Here is a 19463-nt window from a genome sequence, read left to right as displayed (position 1 = left end):
TGCATATCACGTTTTTAGCTGAAATTTATAGTGCTTTATTGAGATATAATAGAAATACAATTATCTGTTCATTTAAAAAATACACAACTTTGTACATGCTATCTATATCTATCTCTGTATCAATATATATGTGTGTACAGAAAAATATGTATATACACTTAGCTAAAACCATTACCACAATCAAGCTAATGAGCTCATACTCCATAAAGTTTTTTCCTGTTTCTTTGTAATCCCCCATTTCTGTCCCCAGACAGTTGTTTTCCTTTCTGTCATTATAGACTAGTTCAATTTTTCTAAACTTCTATATAGGTGGAACCATGTAAGTGTATTTTTTGGAGGACGAGGTGTCTGGCTCCTTCTCCCTAGCATAATTATTCTGAGATACACCCATGTTGCTTTGTGTATCAATAGTTCATTGCATTAATTGATGAGCAGCATTTCATTTGATGATAAACCACAAAATATTTTCTGTTGATGGACATTTGTGTTATTTCCAGTATTGGGCTTTTATAAATAAAGCTACTGTGAATCTTCATATATAATTTGTGTAAACTTACATTTCATTTCCCTTAGTTATTTACTATGGCATATGGAAGTTCCCAGGCTAGGGATTGAACCCCAGCAGCAACCCAAGTTGCAGCAGTGCTCCTTAGCCCACTGCATTGGGATCTCCTATTTAACATTTTAAGAAAATGTATAAATTTTTTTTAATTAACTATAACATTTCAGATTGCTCCCAGGAGATTATAATAGTTCCAATCAATCCACATCCTTGCTCACACTTTTAATGTTACTCATTCTATGGGTATGTAGTGATAGTTCTTCATATATTTATTGGTATCCATGTCTCTTCTGTGGTAATTCAGATTATTTTGTCTATTTGAGGGGTTGCTTTTTAAAATTATTCTTGAGTTTTGACGGTTTATGTATAATCTAGATACAAAACTTTCATCAGATACATGGCTTACAAATAAGTTCCATGACTGTCTTTTATTCTCTTAAAAATATCTTCGAAAAGCAAAACTTTTTAAATTTTTTATGAAATACACATTATAAAATTTTTTTATGAATTGCACTTTTGGAATCATACCTATATTTTATGGGGGGTAGACCACAGTTGGTTGTCAATAGAATTTTTTAATTTTTTTTAATTGCTATTTCCCCAATACATTTTTTTTTCCTACTCTACAGCATGGTGGACCAGTTACACATACATGTACTGGTTCACTTATCATGTTCCATCATAAGTGACTAGACATAGTTCCCAGTGCTACACAGCAGGATTTCATTGCTAATCCATTCCAAAGGCAATAGTTTGCATCTATTAACCCCAAGCTCCTAATCCACCCCACTCCCTCGCCCTCCCCCTTGGCAACCACAAGTCTATTCTCCAAGTTCATGATTTTCTTTTCTGTGGAATGGTTCATTTGTGCCCTATATTAGATTCCAGATGTAAGCGAAATCATGTGGTATTCGTCTTTCGCTTTCTGACTTACTTCACTCAGTATGAGAGTCTCTAGTTCCATCCATGTTGCTGCAAATGGCATTATTTCGTTCTTTTTTATGACTGAGTAGTGGTTGGCAATCAATTTAATGACTTGAGAAATCAGATAGTCACAAGTTACCACATCTCTGTTAGAATTTGCCAGAGAAAGAACTCAGGATCAGTAGTTTCAACCCTTGTATAGAAACATTTTATTAACTATCTTAAAGATCTTTGAGGAATTCTCCAAACTTGCACTTAATTTGAACTAAAGCCCCAAAAGCTATTTATAGTACTTGAAGGGGTTAAGGATGAAGACTCCATTGGATACACAGTAGTTTTCATATAAATAATTTATTGGAGGAAAATAAATATTAAGAAGATTGTCAAGGTCATACTAAATAGCAGACATTCCTCTACCTGGAGATATGGCAGCAAATCATTTGTACAGGAGGCTACCTTGATGGAGATTTCAGTCCAGTGTGGATTTTGACAATAAACAGTTACAAACTAGAATAATAGATGTCAAAGAGAATGATATTAGATTGGGCATAATAACAACATATGTTAGTAGGAAGTAGAGGAAACAACTTAGGAAATGAAGATATGTTAAAATAATGCCCTTCGCAGCAACTTGGATGCAACTAGAGATTCTCATACTAAGTGAAATAAGTCAGAAAAAGCAAGACAAATGCCATATGATTTCACTTAAATCTGGAATCTAATATAGGGCACAAATGAACCTTTCCACAGAAAAGAAACTCATGGACTTGGAGAACAGACTTGTGGTTGCCAAGGGGGAGGGAGAGGAAGTGTGATGGACTGGGAGTTTGAGGTTGGTAGATGCAAACTATTACATTTACAATGGATAGGCAGTGAGGTCCTACAATTTAACACAGGGACCTATATCCAGTATCTTGTGATAGAACATGATGGAAGATAACATGAGAAAAAGAATATATATGTATGACTGGGTCACTATGCTGTATAGCGTAAATTGACACAACATTATAAACAACTATGCTTTAATCAAAATAAATAAAATTAGGAGTTCCCGTCATGGCGCAGTGGTTAACGAATCCGACTAGGAACCATGAGGTTGCGGGTTCGGTCCCTGCCCTTGCTCAGTGGGTGAACGATCCGGCGTTGCCGTGAGCTGTGGTGTAGGTTGCAGACGCGGCTTGGATCCTGCATTGCTGTGGCCCTGGCGTAGGCCGGTGGCTATAGCTCCGATTCAACCCCTAGCCTGGGAACCTCCATATGCCGTGGGAGCGGCCCAAGAAATAGCAACAACAACAACAACAACAATAACAACAACAAAAAAAAAAAGAAAGAAAATTAAAATATGGGGTGGGGTATGGTGGGGAAGAAACTTTCCCAGACTAGAGATGTGAAAAAGATAAAGATTACAATTATCATACTGCTATGGTCTTTATTTTTTAATGGATAGAAGAAAGGGAATTGAAATAACTGCTAGAAGATATTTTCATTGATTGAGGATTTTTATCAATTGTATGCAAGAAAGGGTGAGGAGGTAATTAATATTGATGGCATTAGAAGGGCTATGTATCCAAGTCATCCTTAGTATTTTCATCTATGTCTCAGTGATATTTGTCAGAGAAAAATCTGGAGGGAAATGTCATTAAAGGCCATAGAAATAATAAATGATGTCAATAAAATTCCACTAAATATGTGGATGTATGTTTATAGATAGATGTTGACATATGAGTTAAAATTAAGCATAACAATTCACACAATATGATAGGTAATAACTTAGACAAGTGAATCATTATATCTGATCACAGGAATATTCTTCTCTCTAGCATTTTTTTTAGGGCAACAGTGACATCTTTATTCCGTAGGCTGTAGATCAGGGGATTCAGCATGGGCACAGCAATAGTATAAAACACAGATGACACTTTCCCTTGGTCCATGGAGCTCACAGATGATGGCTGCAGGTACATGAATGCAGCAGATCCAAAGAAAACAGCAACAGCTAATATGTGGGAGCTGCATGTACCAAAGGCTTTGGACCTGCCCTCGGTGGCGTGCATGCGGAGGATGCTAGCTATGATGAAAATGTAGGAGCTTAGGATGGTCAGGCTTGGGGCAAGGATATTAATTGCACTAAAGATTAGAATCAATAATTCATTGACATATGTGCTAGAACAGGAGAGTTTTAAAAGTGAGAGAAGATCACAGAAATAATGATTGATCATATCACATTTGCAGAAATGAACCCTAAGTATGCAACCCGTGTGAGAGAAAGCACACACCAGGCCCAGAGTATACACTCCCACACTCAGGGAGAAACAAGTCTGATGGGACATGATGACATGATAAAGCAAAGGGCTGCAGATGGCAACATAGCGGTCATAGGCCATTGCAGCCAACATGTAACACTCTGAGATAGCAAAAATAAGAAAGAAATAGAGCTGAGTCATGCATGCAGCGTAGGAGATGATGTTCTTCTCTGTCACAAAGTTCAGCAGCATTTTGGGGGTAATGACAGTGGAATGACAGAGGTCAATGAAGGACAAGCTACTGAGGAAATAGTACATGGGTGTGTGCAGGTGGGAACTGAACCCAATCAGTAAGATCATGCCCAGGTTACCCACCACTGTGACCACATAGATTCCTAGGAAGAGGAAGAAAAGGGGCAGCTGGAGCTCTGGCTGTTTTGTTAGCCCAGCGAGAATGAACTCAGTCACTGAGGAATGATTTCCTACTGCCATTTCCCTCTGGGTAGTTCCTGAGGGAGAGACAGAAAAACATGATTGTTAGAGGGACTTCATTATTTTTTTCTATTTAGAGTAAGGCGCTCCTTATAAATGGTTCATAGTTTAGGTATCCTATTGATCTACATGATCACTTAACTCTGGCTCAGTTGATGTAAGCAAAATTCATCTCAAATTTAATATTTTAAAGCCTCGTTTTCAAATATAATAAATGTATTTTGTATTAAATAGTTTAGCCATGTTTATAATCATTGAAACTAAGTGTCTATTCCTATTTTGAACATTTTAATGTTCCTCAAGCGATATTTCTAAGTAGAGACTCACAAGATTAAGTATTTAGAAAAGCCAATGTAAATGAGTAAAACTAGCTGAGTGACAACTTGGGGAGAGCAAACCCTGCCTAATAGTGGTAGCCTTTAATAACTGGAATTAATTTCTGGCAGTGGGGAACAGAGACCTTATTGTTTTTTTTTTATTTTTTTATTTTTTATTTTTTTGTCTTTTTGCTATTTCTTTGGGCCGCTTCCACGGCATATGGAGGTTCCCAGGCTAGGGGTCGAATCGGAGCTGTAGCCACCGGCCTACGCCAGAGCCACAGCAACGCGGGATCCGAGCCACGTCTGCAACCTACACCACAGCTCACAGCAATGCAGATCGTTAACCCACTGAGCAAGGGCAGGGACCGAACCCGCAACCTCATGGTTCCTAGTCGGATTCGTTAACCACTGCACCACGACGGGAACTCCCTGAGACCTTATTGTTTTTAGACCTTTCAAAATTTAAAATAATTATCCTGAAATCTGAACTAGTACACAAAATCTTTAGGTGTTCAAATATTATTATTAAGATGAAACAATACACACAGCAATCATTGTGCAATCTAGTAGCAGCTAGGTTGGCCCACATTTAGTGTTATGGTATGTGGACCAAGTACTTCTGCCTTTGCTGAGAAAAGCAGCATGAGTAGTGGTTAAATGGACAAGCCTTAAAGTCAAAGTGTCTGTGTTCAGATTTTGACCCTTGAACAAGCAATGCACCTCTTTGTGTCTTGATTTCCAGATCTATAAAGGAGAAATAATAGTATTACCTTTTAATGGATTTGGGAGGGACTTATCAGTCAGAAGGCCAGCATGATCATTACTGTGTTATTGCTGCTACCTGATAATATTTTATCAATTGGAAAATAAACTATAAAATTGCTCACTTAAAATTACAGAAACAGAAATCTTAATATCTCAATCACCCTTTCTCCTCCTCCATCTTTTGTGCAGAGCAGAAGCATAAAATTAGGAAACATACAATTACAACTGTGGTTCCTACTGTTAATTAGTCTATTCACTAATATCTATTCTAATTTAATCATGACAAGGACCAAAGTAAAATTTTCAAATGGATTGGAGTTGAATTATAAAAATATATACAAAATATAGAAAATCTAAAAATTTCTCATTCACCAAAATCAACCTAAAATGGTGGATTTGACAACAAACCCTCAACTATAAAACATCTGGAAGAAAACACTAAAGAAAATATTTTATTTAGATCATAGAGTAGTTTAAGATGTTTATAAAAGACATACATGCACACACAAAACCAAAAAGAAAAGCAGAATAGACAAAAAACATTAAAAAAAAGGTTAAATTATACTTCTAAAAATTAAAAACTGCCTTCAAAAATACTATTAAGAAACTAGGAGTTCCTGTTGTGGTTCATCAGGTTGAGAATCCGACACAGTGCCTGTGAGGATGTGGATTCTCTCCCTGGCCTCTCTCAGTGAACTAAGGATTCATGGTTGTGGTATACGTCATAGATGTGGCTCAGATCCAGCGTTGCTGTGGCTGTGGCATTGCCCAGAACCTGCAACTCTGATTCCCAGCCCAGAAACTTCCATATGCCACAGGTGCAGCCCTAAAAAGAAAAAAAGAAAGAAAGGGAGAAACTGAAAAAGTAAATATCTGACAAAGGGGTTTCATCTAAAATATGTAGGAGTTCCCATTGTGGCTCAGTGGGTTACAGACCTGACTAGTATCCATGAGGATGTGGGTTCAATCCCTGGCCTTGGTCATTGGGTTAAGGATCTGGTGTTGCTGTGAGCTATGGTGTAGGATACAGATGTAGCTCAGATCCTGTGTTGTTGTGGCTGTGACATAGGCCAGTAGCTGAAGCTCCAATTAGACCCCTAGCCTGGGAACTTCCATATTCTGCATATGTGGTCCTAAAAAGCAATCAATCTGTCAATCAATATGTAAATAATTATAATTTTAATATAAATACAGGCAAATTTTAAACTTTTAAAATATATGAAAAGAATATATGAATAATCAATGGCTCAATGCTGTCAGTCATCAAGAAAATGAAAATTAGGAAGTTCCTGTTGTGGCACAGCAGGAATGAATCTGATCAGTATCCATAAGGATACAGGTTCGATTCCTGGCCTCGCTCAGTGGGTTGGGGATCCAGCATTTTCATGAGCTGTGGTGCAGGTCGCAGATGTGGTTCAGATCCCACGTTGCTGTGGTTGTGGTGTAGGCTAGCAGCTGTAGCGCCCAATTTGACCCCTACCCTGGGAACTTCCATATACAGCAGGTGTGGCCCTAAAAAGAACAAAAAGAAAAGAAAATGAAAATTAACACCATAATAAGACACCTGTACACACATATGTAGGAACAAGTAAAGCAAACAAACCAAAAAGACCCCTGGCAATACTAATGTTGATGTGAAGCAATTGTGCTTATCCTACAAAGGTAAGGGAGATGTGAAATTGTTCAACCACTTTGGAAAACAGCTTGGTAATTTCTTACACATTTCTTACACATTTAGACATTTAATCCAACAATTCAGTTGTACTCAACACTGTAAATCTATTATACCCTAATAAAAATATATTAAAAAAACAAATTCAAATTGATCTACTTAAACCAATAATTCTTGTCCTCAGTATTTATCTGAAAAAATGTAAACATTTGTATATAGAAAGTCATTTATTCAAACAATCCAAAATTGGAAATAATCAAATGTATGTTCATCAACTGATAAATAGATGAATAAGTTGTATATTACATACATACATACATACATATATATATACACATATATACACACACACACACACACCACATATACACACACACTAAAAACATATCTCAAAAATATTGTGGGTCTTTTTTAGAATAAATTACACAAAATTTACCTTGAAAGTTTAAAAGTATTTACCAAAGTAGTCACCTAGATGGGTGGTCTTCTTTGTATGAGAATTTTTAGTTAGGGACTGGATTTATGTAATAGATTTCTCTGATTCAGGTTTTATCTTCTCAGCTTTCCTAAGTTGAAACTTCAAAACATTTATCCATTTTTAAAATTATTAAATGTGTTGTACAGGTTTTTTATACTGATTTCTTTAATATTTAAAATAATATTTATAGAATACATAGAAGTTTCTGTTTATTCATTGCTAAAATCAATAAATTGTGGTTCTGTTTTTCTCTTGACATCTCTATACTATAAATTTTCAGTTTTATATTGATTTAAGTAAACTAACTTTTAGTTACATTGATTTTTATAAATTATTTATTTTCTATTTAAATTATTTCTAATAATTATTTTATTCATTTCTTTGGTATCACTTTGTGTTCTTTTCCTAACTTCTTGATATGAAAGCTTAGATCAGTGTCTCTATTGTTTTTTCTAATATATACATATAAAGTATAAATTCTCTCTAAGCTCCACTTCAGCTGCATCTTGCAAGTTTTGATATATCAAATTTACATGTCATTTATTTTAAAATATTTTTAAATTTCTGTTTCATTTTTTTCATTGTCCATGGATTTATGGAAGTACATTTGTAACTTTCCAAAAGTTGAGCTTTTAAAAAATTATTATTCACTTATTTATTCATATATGTTTTTATTTGTTATTTGTTTTTAAACATCTGTCTTAATCTCATTGTAGTCAATAAACATACTCTGATTTATCTAGATTATTTCAAATTGCTAAGAATTCTTTATAATAAAGCATAGATCAATTTTTTAATAAGTATTGTATTAACGCATCTTAAAATGTACTTTTCAGCTTTGAGGGTTCTATCATGTATATATCTCAACTAAGTCTGTTTCATTAATTATATTGTTTAGATTTTCCATATGCATGGTGATTATTTTTCCTGTTTTTCTAATAGCTATTGAGATAGGTATGTCAATTTCTCTTGCTAAAGTTTCTGATTTGTCTACCTTTTAGTTAGCCAAACCTTAAATTGAACCCTTTATTGTTAAGAAGTGGCCCACTTAATAATTAGTAATGTGTCTTGGTGAAAGCATCCTTGTTTTGATATTTATATATCATCCTTAGATTTTTTTTTGTTAGTTTTTTCCATACATATGATATTTCTGTGTATTTTTTGAAAGAAGCAACAAAAAGAAATAATCATTTTAAAATAGTGTCATAAAATAGCAACAAGTTAGCATCAAACACCTAAGATAAATCTAACAAAATATGTGCAGTGCATATACCCTGAATCTTTTAAATAATTCTGAAAGGAACTAGATAAAATTTTGGTAAGGGTAAAGATTTACCATACAAATAAATTAGAAGACTGAATGGTCCTCCAAATATGTGGATAAATCCAACATACTTCAATTCCTGAATGTAATATCTAAACAGATAATCAGTATCTTAAGACACCAATAATGTGCTGAAGGGTTGGCCATTTCTGGTCATCCCTTGGGGTTTATAGAAAATATCATTTTAGCCTGGTATCAGAGGAGAATCAAGATACTGATTCTTACAATATTATATATATTATACTCGAGAAACTCAAGGTGGATATTTTAAGGTACTAGCCTTCATGTTCTAGATATCCTCTTTTCCCTGTATACTTGTTCATTTAAAATCCACATGCTGGATCATTAAGTACCTTCTTTTCTAGAATCTATGATGTCTAAGTCAGAGGAATATTATGTCAAAATCAATATGAACATGACACAGATATAGCTCATCATTATTTCATACAGGCAGGTGGCACATGCTCTTATAATAAGGTTGTGGGTAAGTTAAGAGTTCTGTGGGCTGGTTGCTTTACCAAAAAAAAAAAAGTCAGATATAGAACATGCGTGAACACAAAGAGTATTAATTCAGGGATTTCTCAGTACGTTTGATTACCAGAGTCATCTAGGGAGATTACAGTATTTACAAAAAATGATGAGTATAGAAATATAAACATAATGATAATGAAAAACAAAAGTTCCTGAATCACTCCCCCCAAGCTCTTAGTCTTGTTCCCTAGAGGTAATGTAACCTCTGCAGACTAGTTCTAAAATATAGGTGTTTTTTCTATTTCTTCTGAAGGTTACCTCCACAATTCTAATTACCTTTCCCTATTTCTGTTTTTAGAATTATCAACTTTGAACATTAAATAAACTTTTCAGATTACCTGTGGAGTACTTTAGTTAAACTGGTATCATCACCTCCTCTATGATTCTCATACTTGGTAGTTGTTTTATCAACTCATCTGAAGAATTTTTTTTTGTGTTTAATATAGATTTCTTACCCCAAACTTGACATGTGAATCAGAATCTCTGAGGATGTGGTTTTGAGGTCTGAACTTTCTAAAAATAAAATAAAAACAAACAAAATTATCAAGTAATTTTGATGACTGTTTGGGAACAACTGGTTTAAGAAATTAAAACCACTTTAGTGGTTCAAGCAGAGAGCTTCAGGACTCAATCTCTTTGTGTGTGTGTCTCTCTCTGTCTGTCTCTCTCTCTCTCGTTGAGCAAATATTATATTGAGACAACAAAGTGCCAGACAATAAGATGAGGTATAGAGATATAAAAAGTAAAATGACACATTTCCAACCACAGTATAAATAAAAATATAAGTTCTATACTGCTACATATTTTCCAAAACTTTCTAAAGTTTAATATGTAAATGTTGTGATCATCTAATGATTTACAGAATAAATAAAATTGGAAAGAATAGCCAATATGATCAATAGTTGAATTAATACAATACTAATACAACCCAATAGTCCTGAGTTAAGAAGTAGAGAATGGAGTTCCCGTCGTGGCACAGTGGTTAACGAATCTGACTAGGAACCATGAGGTTGCGGGTTCGGTCCCTGCCCTTGCTCAGTGGGTGAACGATCCGGTGTTGCCGTGAGCTGTGGTGTAGGCTGCAGACGCGGCTCGGATCCCGCGTTGCTGTGGCTCTGGCGTAGGCCGGTGGCTACAGCTCCGATTCAACCCCTAGCCTGGGAACCTCCATATGCTGCGGGAGCGGCCCAAGAAATAGCAACAACAACAACAACAACAGCAACAACAAAAAAGACAAAAAGAGAAAAAATTAAAAAATAGAAAAAAATAAAAATAAAAGAAATAGCAAAAAGACAAAATAAATAAATATCCTGTGAACAGTAAAGCGGCCCAAAGAAATAGCAAAAAAAAAAAAAAAAAAAAGTAGAGAAATATTATTGTGTAGAGACTTGATTTTTAAGGAGGTCTAATATTTGTCATAAACGAGGCATAATGTGGCAATAAGATCAAAGTGAAGTCAGAGAGGTATATACAAGTTTTTGAATGGTTACTCTGATTTAGAGTTTTGAAGCTAAATACATTTAAACTGTTATTTACTTAAAAATATCTTTTCTGTTACTTGTATGTCATTACCTAATGTCCAGAGGATCAATATGAGGCTCTGAAAAAATATCTTTGCTTGTGAAACAAACTATGTTTCCCATTAAGATAAAGACAATTTAAGCATATAGGGCTCCCTGTCTGTTATATTCCATTTTGGTAGTTAAGGATTGGATGTATATGACCCTGGCAATAAAAAGTCTGGCCAGAGCCAGTTAAGTGGGATTGTAAATCATGTACTATCAAAGAATGGCATAATATTACTGAACATCATAAATATCAAAAGCTTTTCTTTCTACACTTTTACTTACTTGAATTGTAGTAGTCATGTTAGAGAGTACAGCTGGAAAGAGTCCTATGGAGTTGAACTGTCAAATTTTCACTTGATGTACCTTGGATATAGAGATTGCCAATCCCCCATGGCATGGTGTACTCCCTGAAGTCAACAATACTCCCATATTACTGTAACTTCAGTCCTAAAGAACTACAACAACCAGGAAAATGAATCCAGACACTGAAAATAGTTCAAACAAACAAGTTAAAATTTAGGAGAGAAAATAGTTAACTTCTAATATGACTTAAAAAATAATTTCCACATACAAGATATCTAGTTTGAATACAATTCCTATAAAAATGTAAAATAAGTATCTCCTTTACTGTTAACTCAATGAAGCCCATAAAATAGTGGATGATGAAAAAAAGCAATAGATTTTTATTTCATCTGCAAAATACTAGTCTGTGATGATCAATAATCTGCATAAGATATATAACATAGCTTCACAATGCATCTGTTGTGGAACTGAAATGTCATTAATGGATCACAATAGTACTGAGGTATTGATTCTTAGCCTTTGGGGTCATAAGGTTAAGCCTGTGACATCGAGTCTCTTAGCTGGTCACTGTCTCTCTTATCCACTTACCCTATTATGCCATATCAATATTATCATTTCTGTGTGTGCCATGAGGTTTGGATGGACTGTGTTAGACTTATATCTGGAATTCTATATTTAGTTATGGATATCTTTTTGGAAAAAGGACAAAATGGAAGACATATTGAAGCTGTCAAAGCTTGGAAAATATTTGAAGGTAATGGGATAATTTCCAAACATTTTCATATATCCTAAGGTAAGCCAAAATGGAGAGAGTTTATTCTGTGTATGGTGTTTGAAAGTTTTACAAACACACTCTTTAATAAAAGTAAAAAATATTTTAACATTTGAATGCTTATAAGTGGAATGAGCTCTTCTTTTCATGAAACATACTCAGCTGCAAACCAGATGATGACCCATATTCAGGGATGAAGGGGGAAAGATTTTCTTAAATGGTTTTAGAATAACATACAGAATTCCACACTCTACCCCCCTCCATTGTTTTTTTGTTTGGTTGTTTGTTTGTTTGTATTTATTTATTTTTGTAATCATATTCCTCTAGTACAGAAGATGTGGTTTTGTTCCTGTTCTGGAATATGTCATGTTGTTTTCTCAGCTGTCTGTTTTTTCATTTGCTCTTTTCACATGAACTAGTCTTACCAACAACCTTATTTCTATTGACTAGTGAATATGTTCCTTTTTCTTTTCAAATCTTATTTTAGTTAAAAGTCATCCTGAGGGGAGTTCCTGTCATGGCTCAGTGGTTAACGAATCTGACTAGTATCCATGAGGATGTGGGTTTGATCCCTGGCCTCATTCAGTGGGTTAAGGATCTGGCGTTGCCGTGAACTGTGGTGTAGGTGGCAGACGTGGCTCATATCTGGTATTGCCATGGCTGTGGTGTAGGCTGGCGGCTACAGCTCCAATTAGACCCCTAGCCTGGGAACCTCTATATTCCATGGGTGCTGCCCTAAAAGGACAAAAAAAAAAAAAAAAGAATTCATCGTGAAAATATTCTCCAAAATCTTGTAATTGACTGGAACTTCCTACTTCACGTTCAGAAAACTGTCATTTCTAAACAGCGCATTTTTAGATCTGAGCTATACTTGTATTTAGGAAGATAAAAAGAGTATTTTATAATCAATGCAATACGTGAATGTATTGAGGAATATTTTGCCTGAATTTTTACAGTATATATCCACACATAGTCACCTCAAACACAAATGACAAATGAACACACTCATATTTCTTTTTCTTGGAAACTTCAATGCCATTTTTTGCAACATCCTTTCTTTAACTCAGAGAACAGTGTTATATTGGTGTTGGGAAAGATAGGTACCTAGCATTCTGCTATCTTTAGTGCTGAGAGAGCAGCCACAGCTCTCACAGAGTTACTTTTGAAGCTGGTCTGCATCAGGTCAACAACTACATTTGTAAAATTTCAGTTTATGTTTCTCCAGTTTCAGGGTAGCAAACATCCTTACCTTTCATAGTTCTCACCTGAGCAGCTGTGATTGCTGTGCTATGAAGGTTTGTCCTGGATCTAGATGTGCCAGGCAACAAATAATGTGAAGTCAGATATTCTCCAAGGATTTCCATTTCTCAGGGAACGAGCTCCTGAGAAATGATGAAATTGCAGTTGATATATCCCATTTGTATTTTTCCTTCAAGAGGAATTCTTTGTCAATCCTGAACTTAGTAATTAGTGATAAAAATCTGTTCACAGGAGTTCCCGTTCTGGCTCAGTGGTTAACGAATCCGACTAGGAACCATGAGGTTGTGGGTTGGATTCCTGGCCTTGCTCAATGGGTTAAGGATCTGGCGTTGCCGTGAGCTGTGGTGTAGGTTGCAGACGCAGCTCCAGATCCCATGTTGCATAGGCCGGTGGCTAGAGCTCTGATTTGAACCCCGGCCTGGGAGCCTCCATGTGCCACGAGAGTGGTCCAAGAAATGGCAAAGAGACCCCCCCCCCCAAAAAAAAATCTGTTCACAGAATCATCTGAGGATTTTTTAAAAAATGCAGATCCTGATCCAGCAGCTCTGAGGAGCAGTTGAGATTTTAAGATTCCATATTTCTTACAATGTGATTCCCAGACCACACTGTGAATAAAAGGTTTTAGAGGGTCAGGGCACATCCTAACATGTTATCTTCAAGTTAATAGGGCTACAGAGTTTAAAATAATGAAGTAAATCACCTTTTCCTGTATAAAAATATAGTTGGTTCATTTTATATGTAAATAGGTAATGTAGATACTTAATATGAAAGTCAAATCTATATATAATTGGATTTAAAGTCATGGGGTAACAATTCAGAATGTTGATGTAATATTTACTTCGTTGAGGCCCTTGCTATTAATAATTCTAGTTGCTAAATTGTATATATAAAGAAATATTTTATTAGGAACCCATGTTTCATATTCCTTCTATTTTCTTATATGTTTTACTTCTTTTTTTCCAAAATAGGAAATTTGGAAATAGTCTTAGGTTTTATTGAATCAGGGTAAATTGTACACTCTTCTGTCAAGTCAGAAGAGATCTTATAAAATATAGTTAGGTATATCAGGTTCAATTATTTTCACCTGGGTTATACTTGCATTACATTAGTGTTCCTCAGTTTTTGATACTCATGTAAAATCATCAAGTTTTGTTTTTAATTTCAATACCCAGGGTGCACCCTATGTCCAATTAAATCAAAATTGTATTATGTGAGGCTCAGATATCAATACTTCTAAAAGCTTCTCAATCTTTAATGTGTACAGGAATAACCTAAGGATCTTGTTCAAAAGCAGATTGTGATAGTAAGTCTCCTTATGGCTTGAGATTATGCATTTTAAATAAAATCTCTCAGGTTTTACCTGTGCTGCTTATCTGAGGACTACTCTGAGAAACAAGGTGTTAGAGGATCTCTTGTTGTCTCTGGGTAATTTCTGAAGGGGAAAGAGAGAGGCATCAATTTTGGAGACATGTCCTTGTTATTCCTCCCTTAATAAAAGGTACCTCATGTATTAAATTAATCATTTAGGATATCCTTTGCTTCCTGTGAATAATTTTAACTCTGGAAAAGTCTATTGGAGTAATATTTATCTTAATTAAATTAAGCAAATCTGGCTTTCCAACAAAATCCTCTAAGTGGACAGTTTATGTTTGCCAACGTCCATGAATAATAGAAACTATAGGTGGAGTTAACATTTTGTTCATTATCTGGTGGAGGTTTTCAAAATACTACTCTACTTTAGTAAAATACTGCTCCTCTGGTGATATCAGTACAATTATAACACTTCATCATTTTTATCATTTACCTACCTCCAATCTCTTCAGAGAATGAAGTCCACTATCTAAACAGTAGATCATGCTTAGAACTCACCACTCCCTACTTCCTGAACACCTCATTCCTTTTTCATGTATCTTTCTTGTTCTATAGCCACATTCCCTAGTTACTATGTTTTTCCTGATGCCTGGGGTATTTCCCAGTGGTTCAAGATTCATTGTTCCTGCGACTATATAAATATGCATAGTAAATTACTTTGCTTTTCATAATCATCTTCATTGATGCTGTATTATCATTAAAATAAAATGAAGACTCTGTTAAAATCCACAAGAATTTTTATTTTATTATATTTTTCCATACACAATCACTGTATTATAATCTCAAGTAAGTATCGAAGAAGAGAATTTTGCAGATGTATTTTTAGGGAAGTGTTACTAGAACTACAAAAATTTGAACAATAAGCCTAATTTCTTGCATACCTCATAAAACCACATGACTATGACATCACAATATAAATGCTATTCATGAATATTTTCTAATGTCCAGAATTTTCTTCAGAGAAAATTTGACATCTTTATTCCGTAGACTATAGATCAGGGGATTCAGCATGGGCACAATGCAGGTATAAAATACAGAAGATACTTTCCCTTGGTCCATGGAGCTCACAGATGATGGCTGCAGGTACATGAATGCAGCAGATCCAAAGAAAACAGCAACAGCTGAGATGTGGGAACTGCAGGTGCTGAAGGCTTTGGACCTGCCCTCGGTAGAGTGGATTTGGAGGATGCTAGAGAGGATGAAGATGTAGGAGGCAAGAATAACTAAGGCAGGAATTAGAATGTAATGCACCTCAAAATTAGAACCAATAATTCATTGATGTAGATGCTGGGAAAAAGGATAGCTTCAAAAGTGGAAAGAGATCACAGAAATAATGGTTAACCACGTTGGCCTTGCAGAAAAGGAGTCTCAGCATAAAGCCTGTGTGGACTGTAGATCCAGTGATGGCCAAAATATAAACTCCCACTGTGAGCTGGAAGCACCTTTGATGAGACATGGTGACATTGTAAAGCAAGGGGTTACAGATGGCAACATAGCGGTCATATGCCATTGCAGCCAACATGTGACACTCTGCAATGAATAAAAACGATGAAGAAATAGAGCTGAGCCATGCATTCAGTGTAGGAGATGATGTTCTTCTCTGTTACAAAGTTCAGCAGCATTTTAGGGGTAATGACGGTGGAATGACAGAGGTCAATGAAGGACAAATTGCTGAGGAAATAGTACATGGGGGTGTGCAGGTGGGAGCTGAGCCCAATCAGTGTGATCATGCCCAGGTTGCCCACCACCGTGACCACATAGATTCCTAGGAAGAAGAAGAGAAGAGGCAGCTGGAGCTCTGGCTGTTTTGTTAGCCCAGCGAGAATGAACTCAGTTACTGTGGAAGTGATTTCCTTCTGCCATTTTCCACTGCGTAGTTCCTAAAGGGGAGAGAGAAAGTGATAGTTTTTAGAGATATGTCCTTACTATTTCCCATTTTATGAAGCTACCTCATATAGAAAATCAATCATTTAAATATTCCCTTGGTTTATGTGAATAATTTTTACTCTGGATATGTCTACCTAAGTAATATTTTCTTAATTAAGTAATATTTTACATCTTTATATCAAATGTATTAAATTATTTTATTTAAAAGTATTTCACCCATAATGGTGAACATTTTATAGTTTTGAGTGGCTACTTTCTATTTTAAGTATTTCACTTTAAGCATTTTCTTTCCTAAAGTGAGTCTTGCAGAGTGAAAACTTAAAGGGCTCCCCAAAAGGTCAGAAGCTGACTGAGCATCAACTTGTAGAGATCAGATCCTGTATAAGGGCACAATCCTTTATTAACCAACAGCTAACTTCTGCTAGCAGTGCAAAGAGACACATTATTACTAGGTTTTGGAATTATTTTTCTGATAATAAGAAAACTTGCATTTCTAAGTAAAATCATCATATTTTTAATATTGTTGTTGAAATAAAACAACACAAACAGCATTCATTGTGCAGATGTGATAGCTGAATTGTTCCACTTGTTAGCCTGTTTGTGGACCAAATGCCTCTGCCTTTGCTTGAGGGAAGAAATAGTATAAGTGAGTCTGCCTTAAAGTCCAAGCGCCTTTGTTTATCTACTAACCAACATTGACTACTTGATAAAGTTTAATGAGTGACATAACATCATTATATAATTACAAGAGTTAGCACTCTGAAAATGGTAATAGTAATAATAAACGTTCTTATTGTTACAGCATGCTATCAGTTAAAAATAAGGGATAATTGCACACTTAAAAATACTGAAAGAGCAATCATTATGTTTAATCCTTTTATTATTTATGTTTTAAAATTAGAGGGTATAAAAAGTCATATAATTAGGTGATACAGAATTATAAATTCAGTCCCCTCTTTTATTAAGTAGTAAACTGATTATTTTATCATCATATATGGATCTCATTTATTATTTATTTTTTCTTAATCTAATCTCCTTTGTGTCTACCTCTGAGGGTCTGAATGTAATATTTTCTTGTAAAACAAATTATTATCCCCTGTTTATATAAGGATAAATTAAGAATAGAGGTTTATCTAATATTATATGTAATATAGAGAATGAAGTATTGCAAATACCTATTTAGTAGCCATACCCACTTAAACGGGATTGCAAATCATTTATCAGAACATGAGATGAGATCACTGATTATTAAAAACATCAAAGATGCTTATTACTACCCTTTCGTTTTCTTGAATTTTAAAGGACATAGGAGAGAGTATAGGTAGAAAAGAGCAGTTGAGACTGAAACTCTTAAATTTTTCTTTTCTCCGTTAATCTTGGGCTTGATGATTGTCAGTCCCTCCAGGGTATAATACACACTCTATGGTCAACAAAACTTTGCAAGATTCTGTAACCTATACCCAAAGGAAGGACAAAGCTGGAAAAATGAATGTAGATACTAAAAACACTTAAAACAAATTGAAATTCATCAAGGCAAAAATGTGTAATATTTGAAATTTAAATTATAATAACTCAATATATTGAATACTGGATGTAGCTTCTGATTATAACTCATATGAAGTAAAGTAAACAGTAATTCTTTGTTATTTCACTTAAGCTCATAAAATAAATGGCTGGGTAATAAAGTCATTAGGTTCAGACTGCTTTTGTAGAGACACAATGTCTAGAGTATGATTTGTAGTAATCCCCATAAGATCCATAATATGGCTTCCCAACTCGAGTTTTGTGGAACTACAATTCCATGGATGATTTATAAAGGCTTTGAGGTCTTGGTCTTCTTAAGCCTTGAGGGATTGATGTTGAGTCTGTGGCATCCAGACTCCTAGTTGGTCACCACAGGCCACACATAGCCTGATTGACTTAACCTGTTGCATCATGCAGATATTAAGATTTTTTTTTGTCTGGCATAAGTTTAGGAAGCACTGTGCTACAATTAAATCACACCTGTAGTTTTGTGTTTATTTATGAATATTCTCTTTAAGGAGAGACATTGACAAGATGAAAAGCACATAAAAACTGTGAAGAACTTAGACAATATTAGAAGGTAATGAGATAATTAGCATATATCATCAAATATCTCAAAGGACTGTAAAAGGAAGAAATATGTATATTAAGTATGGCATTTAAAAGATCTAAGAATAAACCCTTTCCGAGGTATAAGGGTATTACTCTAACAACTCAAATTCTTAGAAATGGATTGAGGTAGTTAGTTTCTATCATTGAATATACTCAACCACAAATCAGATGATGATCCTCTTTCAGGGACACTGGAGAAGAGATTTCCTTCACTGCTTTAGAGATAAAGTGAAAATATCCATGTTACCTCTTGCTAATCTCCAGACCCAGTAAACATTTGGTTCCTCTCAATTTCAAAAAGTTTGCTTTCAAATTCAGGAAATTTTCAGTTTTTGAAATGGGCCACATCTTCTCAACTATCTGAATTTTCATCTGCTCATTTTTTTACAAGAAATAATAGCCTCATTTATCTCTGTTATCATAATTTTTTTCTTTTTGAATCTCATTTGCAATTGATGTCAACATGGAAACCTATGATTAATTGGACCTACTTACTACATGTTAACACCAGAAGCCAGATGATGAACTAAGTCAGACTTATTCTTCTCAGTATCTAAGTAAATAGCATTAATCTGGAACATCATAACAAGTTAAAAATTATTTTATAAGTAAATGAATACTTAAGTGAATGAATGAAAGTATTGTACATTATTTGTCTGAATTCCCAAAGTGGTTGCTTTCAGTCTTAACAGTCTCAAATCACAAGTGTAAAATCAACACAATTATTACCTTTTTTTTTTCCTGGAAAGCTCAATGCCACTTTTTTTTTCTTCATAAATAATAGCACTAATGTTGACATTGGGGGAGTGATAGATACCCAGTATTCTGTTATCGTTAGTGCTGAGAGGGCAGACACAG

General features: G+C 34.9%; 1 protein-coding gene and 1 pseudogene across 1 annotated transcript; both read right to left on the bottom strand.

Annotated features, from left to right (window-relative positions):
• Positions 1-3282: 3282 nt before the first annotated feature.
• On the bottom strand, positions 3283-4258 carry LOC125111144 (olfactory receptor 8G1-like). The gene has a single exon (XM_047752976.1). It carries the CDS (start codon positions 4216-4218, stop codon positions 3283-3285), a length of 936 nt encoding a protein of 311 aa, XP_047608932.1. The 5' UTR covers positions 4219-4258.
• Positions 4259-15502: 11244 nt separating this feature from the next.
• On the bottom strand, positions 15503-16469 carry LOC125111277 (putative olfactory receptor 8G3; annotated as a pseudogene).
• Between the last annotated feature and the right edge of the window lie 2994 nt (positions 16470-19463).

Source organism: Phacochoerus africanus, chromosome 11 (assembly GCF_016906955.1).
Source record: "Phacochoerus africanus isolate WHEZ1 chromosome 11, ROS_Pafr_v1, whole genome shotgun sequence".
Taxonomy (NCBI): domain Eukaryota; kingdom Metazoa; phylum Chordata; class Mammalia; order Artiodactyla; family Suidae; genus Phacochoerus; species Phacochoerus africanus.
This window is presented reverse-complemented; position numbering and strand designations above follow the sequence as displayed.

What these genes read in the sequence shown, in the direction of transcription:
- LOC125111144 (XM_047752976.1), bottom strand. Translation starts at nt 4,218, where the DNA reads ATGGCAGTAGGAAATCATTCCTCAGTGACTGAGTTCATTCTCGCTGGG.